A 12,289-nucleotide genomic window follows, 5' to 3' on the forward strand; every position below is an offset into this window, starting at 1 on the left:
GCTGCAGAAATATCGCTGATGGGGAAAAAAGCAAGACTCTTGCTCTTTCTTACAGAGGACTTCAACTTCCTTGAAAAGTGATGTTTGGACTCTTCTGGAGTGACAGGCTACATCAGGCTTCAGTGGATCAAGAGGTTGAAATGTATCCCAACTCACAGCATTTTTTTTTAAAGTCTGAAAAACAATCTTTCCTCCAAAGCCACAGGAAGAGCTTAAATAAACATTTCTTCCTAAAAGCCTTCAACTTTGCTTAACCAGATACTCTCCAGCCAGTTGACTCATGGCTTGATTTCCTCTCTCCTGCAACGCCGCCCTTCAAATTCCACCTTTTCCCATTTACTCTCAACTACCCCTCCTCATCCATCCTCAACATCCCCTGTCAGGGGAGCTATCACTTTCAGAGCCTATTAAGAAAGAGTTTCTGGTACAGCAGTATGTATCAGTCCCACTAAGAAGTGTTACTACAACGTATTACTTTTCAAGCCTCTTACAGCTCCAGTCTTGTGTCCCTCATATTACAGCTTGTACTGGCATTTAATTCTCTGTTGGCTATTTCCATACTTTTAAGAAAACCACTCACACCAATTTCTTTTAATTTAGAGACTACTTATTTTAGAGTTTGTTTTGAATTCATGCTGACACCCTGTCTCCTCCCTACGATAAACATAGCTGCACAGCCATATTGTCCCAAGAATAAGGAGAGCTCTGCTCCATGAAAACTTTGAGTTGAGCACCTCTGCTTTTAACAGCATCACATGCTCTTCTGGTTGCTGCTGATGTTGCTTGGGAGTAGCTGCCTTGGTCTGAACAATTTCCCCATTCCTGCACAGGTACATGCAGATTTCCTCCCTGTTAACTTTATCACTGATCTGTTTGCTCACTACTCTTCTTTTGTGCACTGGTCCAGATTAAGAACCCCACTAAACTAATGAAACAACTCAGCTCTTGAGAACATGGTTCATTTTACAGATCTTTACACAAGCTGCTCAGCTAATACTTCCAAGACAGCCTCTTAAGCTGGATGGGCTGTAGCCAGACCTGGGCAAAGCTGCACGAGCTAAGTTCAGTAGAGTTGCTTGTTCAATTTACATGAGCATAGCCAGTACCATGACACTTTTACCTGCACCATCAAGCAACAATCAGCCCAACACAATGGCAGGAGCCTCAGCATAAAAGGCAGAAAAAGGTAAGGGAGGAATGAGCAAAGTAAACTCAGTGGGAAGAAAATCAGGCACAAAAGCATTTATGCAATAGTAGCAGAGTGGTGCTCCATGATCTCCTGCTAGTTTCTACTCCAAAACACAGTCCTTAGATCATTTAGCTTACCAGTTAGATGATTAAGAGCCCTGGAGGTCAAAAGCAATAATTTAATTACTAACAGGCAAGCCCTTGTCTAGGACAGCCTGGAGAAATTCAGTTATGATCTTTAAACTAGTATAATTCCTTCCTTCTTGTCATTTTGGGGGTGTGTAAAGCATTTCAGTATGGATACTGCTGAAGAGCTTTACAACCCAGTTTAAAACAAATCTTGGAAGATGCTATGTTTTCCAGGATTCTGCCTGAAGCTGCAGTTTAAAGTTAGCCATCCAGCTCCAAAAACTTGTTTATTGTGCCAGTGTAACAAATTAACATCAGAAGCTGAAGGAAAATGTCAACAACTGATTACTATCTATAGCAGCAGAAACTATTATCATTCCACTGGTGCAAAGACTTAATGAGAGACTAATTAGTTGCTCTTGTCTCACAGAACAAGCTTATTTCCTTCATTTACTAGAAACAAGCAGCAGAGGGAAGACAATGAGCTTTGGGCTATTTTAATTATTGTTTGTACCTTGCGTGTGCCAGGAAAGCCCACCCAATGTTGGAAAGTAAGTTATCTCCCCATCCATGACATTCTACAAGAGTTTACTCAAAAAATAAATAAAATCTTAGTAGTTAAAGCATATAGTGTTGAGTTTTGTAATATCCAACTCAAATTTAGGACATGACACTAACAAAACTACATGGCAACAGGTGTAGAGTGAAGTTTCCCACTATGGTCTCCCCATCCAAAGTCTCCCTATAGACCAAACTACTACTAATACAATATCAAACCTACCACTGGGTATTACTCAGCAAAAATAATTATCTACATTTCACTGCAGTTTAATTCCCTATGAAAATTCCTTCTCTAGTTTGAAGCACTGTGCTACCTTCTTTCCAGACCTTGCCAGGTATTTGTATTCGCACTACAAAACACAGCTGAGGTAGAAGAGCACAGTAATAGGCAGAGCGTGCCTCTGTGTGTGCAGAGCAATCCTCACATGGAGATAGATCTAGATCCTCTGCACATGCAGGTTAAGGAATTTCACAATAATCCAGCAGCTGATTAGTATTTTGTATTTGGTGGCAAGACTGAAGACATAACAAGAGTCAAAGGTAGACAGAGTGCTAGAAGCTATAGAGGCAGGAAGATCCTCAAAGAAAGTCTGATTCGTGAAAACAAAACCAGGTTTGGAACTGCCACATAAGATCTGAGCTTTCTTGAAATGCTTCACACTCCAGTGCATTTGTACAGAGCTTCATATATATTGTGATTTACATGACAGGATTATGCTGCAAGAATGCAAAACTCATATAACAGCACTTTATTTTCAGCTCCACTGCCACTTCTGTCAGAGATCTGAGAAAACAGAAGGGGTGAGAAGACTGACAGCAGAAGCAGAGAGCTTTTTGCCTTGACACCTTGCCCTGTAACAGACAAGCTGGGTGGGAGAAGGGGGAGAGGAAGGAGGGGGAAATAAAGTACTCAAGTTGGGAGTATCTTACTTGAATAGCCTGTCGTCCTTGCTGAGCATCTGCCAGGAGCTGAATGGTGAGAGTCCTGGAGTCTTGTAGGGCGTCTTGGAGGTAGATAAAGCTGTGACCCACATGTCGTCCCATGGTACATTCCCGACATATGGGGACAGAACAGGTATCACAGTAGAAATGCAGTACCTGGAAGAAGGGGGGGGAAAAAAATTCTCACTGCATAAAGAAGAAATTAAAACAGAGCCAGGATGTGTTAAAAAAAAATAAAAAATCCAAAAGCTCAATTATAAAGGAGGTGTTAGAGGCAGTAGCAATAGGCAAAGACTTCACAATAGTTTCTCCACAGAGGAAGAGCTATCCTTCCCAGTAAACTCCAAACCATGCCCTAACAGTTAGATGGAAGTGTCATTGTTTTCTTTGCAATACAATACTAGGAAGAGTGTCCACATCAGCTCCTCTTAAGAGGGGAAGCCATCTGCCAACACTTACAGACTGGAGATGGCATCTATGGCAAGTTTCAGGTGAAGACTTTTCCTGAAAATACAAACACCAAATTCTCTTAAGAGACCATTCAATAATCAGTACACTGGAGAGCTGCAACAGCAGCACACCCACTGCTCACAAGGGGAAAACCAACCATGCATGCCAAGAACCATCCTCTCTTTTCAAAATATGCAAATCCCTTATGTTCAGGACAGCAACAATATTGGGCAAAACTCCCCCCTGCCACTTCCATCGACAAAGCAAAAATCCTTTGCTATGACAGTGTTTTCTATGCTAGTGATGCTTCAAGATGCTTGAGTTGGAAAACAAGACTGGAACTTTATCACGCCCATCAGAGCGTTTGAATGCTGCAGTGACCTGTGGGTAACCACTAAATCCCCGTTCTGTTCACAAAGCACTCCCAAACCCTATATTCAAATCACAACTTAGACCAAGATGCTAGCCTAGAAAGCGGGATCCATTCATCAGCCGTAGCTGCTCCCATTCCATCCAGTAGAGGGAAGTAGCACACAGAAATAGCAAATTCCACGGAAGCCTGCCTTCTTAGAGGGAAACAGAAACCAGCTCTCTTAAGTTTTTCTTTCCAAAGATGCAAATGAAGGAGCACAACACTCCAACACAAGAAAATTCTGTACTCAAGTTTTGCTCTTAACTATACACACTATTTTTCTAGAGTGTAATAACAGAAAGTCTGTATTACCATGGAACAGTACAATGGCACAAGGTTTCATACTATGAACAACTTTTCCATCACCAGATATTTGAAGCCTACTTCACAGAAAGGAGCAAGAGCAGAACAAAGATTGGACACGTGTTTGATATGCCTGTCTTCTCCCAGCTGTCATCCAGCCACTCCTGACTCCAGCTAACAGCTCATGACATGGGGTGCATTATATCCCCCTTTCCCTTCTCCCTCAAAAGCAAGGGAAGGACAGGACAGGTGATTCCCCCCTTGGATTGCCTGGGCTGCATAAAGTGACATTTTAAGCTCCTACAAGCGCAACAGCTGAAGTGGTATATGGATTAATTTCTCAAAGGGGTATGTGTGTGTTCGTGTGCACATGTCAGATTTTACTAAAACCTGCCCTCTTTTTTTCTGAAATTAGGTTTTGCTGTAGGAAAACTGGAACAGACTTATGTTTGCTTCTGTTCAAACACTAAATCCTCAAGCAGTGTCTCAGATTCCCATTTTTGCAAGTAAAAAAATGCCTTAGGTCTGAAATGCATTGTTCAAACACATCATCTTCCTCAACTACAGGGATCCTTGTCCTTACACTGTGGTTGTCTAAATACGTATACCATGTCCACTTGCACATGAAGTTCTGTAATTTTTCTGTTGAAATTACAGGGAATGTTTATTACATGCTCCTGAGTAACTCCACTTAAACAACTGAGAAGTTGAGGGAGAATGAAAACCAAGACAAGGTATCAAGTTAAGTCATATGAATCTGATATACTTTAAAAACATACAGCAGGGATTTGGGGCCTCAGTCAAGCAGAGCAGCTGAAAAGAAAATGGTGACCATATGAACAGAAGACCAGAAGCAAGTTAAATCCATTACTAGTCCTACACAATAGTCAATACCAGGAGCAAAAGCTCAGTCCTGTCCTGCTGCAAGGTAACAGCATCCACTGGATAAGAGTCACCCAGCTGTTCAAGCCAAAGAAAAAAAACAAGCTTAAACTGTTTAGCTGCCTCTTGCCACCCACCAAAATGTGGTGGGAAACATCAGCCCTGAATTTTGAATGAAGAGTGACAAGAGCCATATTCTCATTTAGGAAATGGGCAGATTACACAGGACATGGCAGGGGAAGGTCTTGGGTAAGTAATATAGAGCCATTGCTAAGGCCTTATTTATTTCTTAGTCAAACAAACAAATAAAACAAAAAAGGAAAAAATAACATAGATTAAAAACAGAGAGCAAAAGAGTTAGCAAGCTGGGGCAAAAAGAAGTAGATATGCTGGTCTGATCTCCATCACTACACTTTACCTTACGTACACAGAGGGGAAAATCACAAATGTGCAATCCCTAGTGCTCTCTGTGGGGAGGGGGGCTAGCCAGCTAGCCACCAGAAGAGCACTGAAGCAGTCAGCTTCAAGGTGAACTAGTAACTCCCCATAAATTCCTTTCTGGGCACAAAGACTCAAAGACTACAAGAGAAGCCCCAAACTAGGCAGGGCTACAAGGAAGGGCAGGTCTCCTCCCGCAACCACTGTCACACACACTTGTCAGGGGCACCCAGCAGGCTGTACCCAGCAAAGGGGGCATGCTCCCAGAGAATAAACCTGGGAAATCTCTGGCTGTGCAGGGCACAACAGTGAGGGGGGGTTGTGCCAGCTGGGCTGCTGGGGCTTGGGCACAGCATCCAACTTGCCTGTGCTTGCAGCCACAGCCAGGAGTTTATTGTTAAGCTCAAGCCTGCTCACATCCCAGTCCCTAGGTCATGGCCACAAAGGTCACGTACTGCTAGATTAAGTTTCTATGCCTGGTTCTAAATAGAGGGGGGTGAGGGGAGCCAGAGCTCCCCTTTCCCCCCATCCCCCAAACAAGCAACTCCCTGGAAAAAAAGAAAAAAAAAAGATAATCATGCTGAGGATAGGTGTAGGACAATGCACAGCTGTGTTCTCAGTTCAGAACCGATGCACACACACTGCACCCAAAGCAGTTCCAGTTCCAGCAATGTGAGACGGCCTCCCCACATTTCAGTTCTCTGCTACTGCAGCACTGCAATGCTCCTCCGGGACAAACAGCTCCTGCTCCTCACAGGACAAATAACAAGACTGGTCTTGAAGGGTGGATGGGCAGAAGAAGCAGGAGGGAAGAGTCAGACTAAGTCTTCCTTAGTGGACATCGGCTTACACTCAGGTTAAAAACAAATTACACACCACCTCAAAAACAAACAAACAAACAAAAAAAACCCCACAAAAAAAAAACCAACCAAAAAAACCAAAACAGTACCTAAAGCAAAGTCCTAAAAATTTTTCCCCCTCCTTATCTGAAGAGGCAGAGATTATACAGCCAAAAGATCCATCAAACTGTAAATTAACTATTGTCCTGTTGATTTCACTATTTACCCAAACATAGGAAAAACTGGTTTATAAGCAAACACCTTCAAACATTGCGGGTTTTTCCAAACCACATGAATGCTCTGATGGGCAGCAAGGAAAGAAGTATGAAAGCAGAGACATTTCTCCTTTCAAAGAAGTTTATAATCTGTGTAAATTGCATTTAATGAATTGTTTCTTTCTGTAGTAATTATTAAGTAATTAAGTCAAAATACCATTTTAAAGATAAAAACTAGTGCCCTACAACACCCTATCCAGTAGGGGAAAAAAGATTAATAAGCAAGTTTAGGAGCTTTTATTTCTTTTTTTAAACTGTTCTACTCAATTAATTAGTATTTTAGAATTTCCACCAGAATTAAGTGAAGAGAGAAATCAGAAGGAAGAGAGGACTAGTTTTAGAGATAGTTAAAAGTGATTTATTTTAAAATAAATCAGCTATGGGTTGATTATTTCCCAAACAGGAAATATTTCCTGAATTGGTGGCATACAATTTTAGACACAAAACAATAAAGGGAGCCTACTTCAATTTAAACAGAATCAGTGAACCATGTTACAGGGCTATTCATCTTTTACAGCCACAGCAGCCCAAGAAATACAACAGCAAGGCCATAAATGTGATTGCTTCAGGAAAGGCTGTACAGTGCACCGTAAAAACATTTTACAACAGCAGGAATTCCTGGGTGTCGCTCTCCCCATTTTTTGGTCCATCTGCTTTCAAAGGGGGCAGGGGGATGGGCGGAGATGTTGTTAAACGTCCCCCGGGACTGCACAGCAATCAATCATCATCTGATGAATGGCCACTAAAGTTAAACCCTGACCCCACTCCACAATTCCCACACCAGCCCTTCTCTCCTTACTGCTGACCAGCTTCCAGCGTGCCCCCCCCACCTTCCAGCCCTCACCAAAAATTTCCCAAATACCAAGCCCAGACAAAAGCAATGGAATGTAGTAGGCACCATGACAGAAGAGAATTCAGCAGGAACAGCATCTGAGGAGGCTTATCCTTACACTGTGTTTAAATAAATGTTCTTTCAGCAATACTCTCAGTGCCCTTCTCCTCCCAGCTTGCAAACACTTCACTTCTCTCATTTTCAGAGCACATGTGCATGCAAATGGACAATAGAGCATGGGGAATCTAATCACATTAAAAATTTGTTTTCTGTCATGACATTTCAGTATCTTGCAAGGATTTTATTTAAGCCTACAGTGTTAAAGATTTGTACAAAGCAGCAACACATAAGGCCACATTATTTTTAAAATGCAAGTCTGCTCTAAAAGGTACCCTGTAATCTTAACCAACAATAAAAGAAGTCTACAGACAAACCAGTAGCCTCCTGGTTTCCACTTCTGGAAAAGTGTCAGTATGGTACTTATAAATTAACTTAGGTTGGTTTTATGATTTAAAAATAATCTCACTATAGTCAGTTTTAAGTTTTCCATTACTAAAGGTGTTTTTATTATCAAGTTCCCTTGACAGTGCCTCAAACACCAGTGGCTTTGTTAGGCAGTGTATAAGGCTTAGATGACCGAGTTTAGTATAAAGGAATTTTCTAAGGAATGGTCCTACTTCCCCAGCACTGTGGGGCTGGTTTTTTCTCCTTTTTTGCCTTTTTTTTTTTTGCTTCCTTCCCTCCCTGAAGAAAAAGCTGCTTCCCTAAATACAGCAATTTTTTATCTTTTTTTTTAAACAGTATTTAAATGAACTAGTCCTCTTGAGTGGTGTAGAGTTTGATACAGACAATTGTTGCAGGTTTAAGCAAAAATAAGTAACATTTTTACTCTGTAGGAAACCGGTCCTTAGTTTCCACCTCAATGGCAATTTGTAACAATTAACTTGATTCACACCGTGATGAAAGTGTTTTAGGAACCTTAATTTGAAATTTGAGTGCTAAATATAAAGACTGAAGGCATGGACAAGTCACATGATACACATCAGAACTACAAGCAAACACATCAAACTACAATTTCCCAGTATACCTTAAACATTTGGCATTCAGAGATACCAGTTAATGATCTAATTGCTCCTAGACCTTGTATTTTAACTTGATGCTCTGGTGTAGAAGAGACTGGCTTTTAACACCAATCTTCCTCTCTGCATACAGTGGCAATAGGAAATTGCACACCAGCTCCAGAAGGACTCCACAGCAGACATAAGTTACTCCTTGAACTTAGGTCAATATTCTAATAACAAAATTTCCACAAAAGCATGGGCACTTTGAAGTGTTACAGCCCTATCCTACACAGGGAATGCAGCATGCACCAAGTGGCAATAGTGAATTCAGTTTATTGTTACCTTCCTTTGCCACTTGGATGAACAGAGGCAGGTTTTGCTCCATTTAGAAATTTAGAAATTCAACTTTGCTCCATTTAGAAGTGCAAGAGGATAATTCAGCCCTTTTGTTAAATTCACCTTGATTTCCTTACCCCACCTGGAATAATAAAAGCCCAGCCAACAGATGACTTGGCTCATGCAAGTCTGTTCATAGGAAATAAAGCTGTAATTCCACACGCTTTTTTTCCAGCACTACTGTTAATACCCTTCCTTCCCCAGATGCTCCAGTGGGTTCTGTTCCTTGTTTCTCAGCCACACAGGTATCTCTTGGCCCAGCACATGAAGGGGAAGGAAGCTCACAAATACAACCCCAAATGTGAAACCACACACAGCTCAAGGCTGCCACTTCACTCCGCAGTTAAACTGACAGCCACTCTGTGAGGAAGCCCTAAATCTCCCCTGCCTTGCTCCTATCTCCCTCCCCTTGCTGATCCTGTCTCAGTGAAAAGATCTGGCTATCTTTACAAAAAGCATGAAATTCATTTTTGAATAAACTATTTTTAATCAGCTGAGCCTGGGATCAGAAGATCAGTAGGACAGCACAAGGAAGGGGGAAGAACCCATAATTAAGGGCATAGAGACATTTGATGACAACTATCTGGTACCTTGCCAACCTCACAGCTGGAAATCAGTGTAAATCTTCTCGTCTCAAGTTCTAACTGGAAGAGAACAGTAACTAACTGGAGTGGAGTTAAACAGGCTGGTAAATCAAACAGACTACTATACTCTTAAAATTCCTAATGTTTACCTTCCTCAATCCTCCTGTGATGTCATGAAGCCAGTAAAAACAGCTACATATTTTAGAGTGGTGACAGCACTGAGTCAGTCAAACCATCCAGGTTAAAAGCAAAGTTTTTTGAAGGACGCACAGCCACATTAATCACGTTTAGAACACCCAGTAGGTATTAACAGCCAGCTGGGAGTGGAGCAGAGACCATTTTAATTGCCTTTGCCAACACAAACAGCATTTGCAAATTTAACTGGATTTGGGGTAGAAGTGACAATCAAGTTCCACTTCACTCTGATCACTGAAATGGTGTGACAACAGACTGCCAAGCGGGCCAGGAGACAGGAAGTCACACCTTTGACAAAGCTGTTTTGAGGATCTGCTGGCTCCAGCCTACTATGAAATTGCATTCTCTGTGTTTTAAGTTAAAATCTTATAAATGAAACTTCATGTGATGACTGCAGCTTCTGGTTCTAGGCACTTGCCTGGCACTGCAGCTTTCCAAGCATTTCTCTTTGCATAGATTTCTCTTGCACTACGCCCCCATTGATCCACTCTGATTGTGGAGGGAGCACCACACCAGTCACAGACAGACTTTGGCCATCTCATCAGCTAACTTTCTAAAAGCTCTTGGGTGCAAGGTAACTCAGTCAGCTGATCTAACTCACCACCTCAGAGATTCCAGTTACTGATGGACTGGAAAGGGCATCTTGCTTCCAACTTAACTCATTGGTCCAATTTTTCCTAAATAGGAATAAGCAAGGCTTAATACTATTTTTAACGTTAAGACTGAAGTGATGCAGGGATAATTATCCCATAGTAGACTATTGTTTAATTATTACATAATGGCAAGCTGACATTCAGCAATTTTCTTTTAAATATGCTGTTTGGACTAAAAAAAAAAAAATCACTATTTTGTTTTTAAAAAGTCGCAACATCTGTTTCAACACTGAAGCAGGTAACACAGCCAGTCTAGGGAAAGATGCAATGGTATCAGTAGCTAGTAGATTACTCAGTCCAAGAGAAGTCACAGCTCTTTCAGGGATTTCAATAGGGGAGACCAGCTAGTGCTTCAACATGCAACTCATTAGCTGTTTAAATGCAGCTTCTGTGCCAAATCTGCATGACATGAGTAGCAGCAGGGTGGTCTTGGCACACAGGGGACAGTGGGTGGATCTAAATATTCAACAGTTCAAGCATGCAAGCTAATAGCCTGCTGTGGTAGCTGACAGAGTGGGTCAGGACACAGTTCTACTTTCAAGCCTATCTGTCCAAGGCACTGCTGTGAGTCCCTGCACATCCTCCACGGAAGAGTCAGTAAATTCTTCAGCTCTCTGAAAACCAGAGTGTCTTCAAGTTCTGATCCAAAGCTTGGCCATGATTTCAGCAGTGCTGTAAACAGCAACAGGTTGATAACTTCTTTGCTGTTGTACAAGGTGTTTTGTATTTTAGAGAAAACCAAATGTTAACATATCTACAAACCCCTTATGTAACGTGTTCTCCCCTTTCCTGCACAGCTCAGTGTAAGGAGCTTGTGAAATTTTTCCTTCTCTGCACAGAAAGGGTTGGACTAAGAGTCAGGGTGCACACAAGGCTCCTGTGCCATCTCTGCGACTATCATCAGTACAGGCCTCACCTCAAAATCCATTTTCCTCAAACCTGTGCTGTTCCCACACCACTGCAGAGAGCACTTTCTCTGTTCGGGTCCTTGGCAACTGTTGATCTTCACACGGAAATATGACAGCAAGGATGTCATTCTGTGTCTTGCAAACAAATAAAAAGTTTTTGTCTCTTAATATACTGGAGACAAACCTTGTTCTTTTTGTGATTTGCTGGGGGATGGGAGCAGGAAGAGAAACAAACAACCTTAAAGTTCCCATATTTCACTCAAGGGCAGCTAGTCCTCATGGTGAGGACAAACCAAATGAGAAACAACATTAAGCAGATGGGCTGTGTGCAGTTTGACAGAGAGACTTCCCTGATTCCAACACAAACAGGTCTTGAGTAGGATTGATTTTCTTATACAGCTAGTCTCTAGTCAATCCTCCACTACCTAACAAAATTCATTTTGATGCAACTGATTCCCATTAATATTGTTAGAGGCCTTCTCTGGGGGGTCAGAAAGCATATCAGGATAGAAAAATTCATAATGTTCAACTGCTGGGGAAAAACAGAGTATGAGAAAAAAGAACACATTTATCCAGATAAGCTTCTGCTTTATCTATTTGAACTTTGTGGTAGGTTCTATTTCAGGGGTTTTTCAAAAATTTTACTTCATGCGAGGTTTTGGGCGGGGGGGGAGGAGGCTTGTGCCTTTTTTTTTTTCTTTTCTTAAGCAATATTAGAAATCTTGGTTCAGAAAAGCATTTCTTCAGAACATGAGTTTGGACTTTTTCACACCATGCAATGCTTCAATTAAATGACCTAGTACTCATTTGCTACAAGAAAAAAAAAAGATTGAAAGCACGCATTTGAAAACTCCAACAGCTGAAGCACCACATGAATAAGTCAAACTGCAGAAGCTGGAGAATACTGAAAGACAAAGTACTAGAAAAGCAAGCAAGCATGAATTCTGAGCCCACTTTCCAGCTTCACTGTCTCCTTGTTCCCCCTTGCTTATGTGGCCTTACTGACACATAAGTCAGTAGGGAAAAGCACAAGAACCAAGAGTCAAAAGAATTAGTAGAGACCAATGCTTAAAAATTTTTAAGTTTTAGATAAAGTAGTTTTTACATGGAAGTAACATGAACATAAAACCAGCAGTAGACAGCAGCTCAACATGTTTAATCTCTAGTTTTCAAGAACATACATTATTTGGGGAGGTTGTCTCTGCACTGATTATTCACTTAAAGTAATTTTAATAGCATTA

At 41.4% G+C, this 12,289-nt stretch overlaps 1 protein-coding gene across 3 annotated transcripts in view; it reads right to left on the reverse strand.

Moving 5' to 3' along the window:
- Positions 1-12,289, reverse strand: part of TRIM71 (tripartite motif containing 71) — a 62,495-nt gene that overhangs the window by 16,586 nt on the left and 33,620 nt on the right. For all 3 annotated transcript variants that reach the window (XM_030970368.1, XM_030970381.1, XM_030970376.1), the window contains exon 3: positions 2,809-2,976. In XM_030970368.1, coding sequence (XP_030826228.1) covers positions 2,809-2,976 — 168 coding nt within the window. The remainder of the gene's footprint in view (positions 1-2,808; positions 2,977-12,289) is intronic.

The sequence above is a fragment of the Camarhynchus parvulus genome, chromosome 2 (assembly GCF_901933205.1).
Source record: "Camarhynchus parvulus chromosome 2, STF_HiC, whole genome shotgun sequence".
NCBI lineage: Eukaryota > Metazoa > Chordata > Aves > Passeriformes > Thraupidae > Camarhynchus > Camarhynchus parvulus.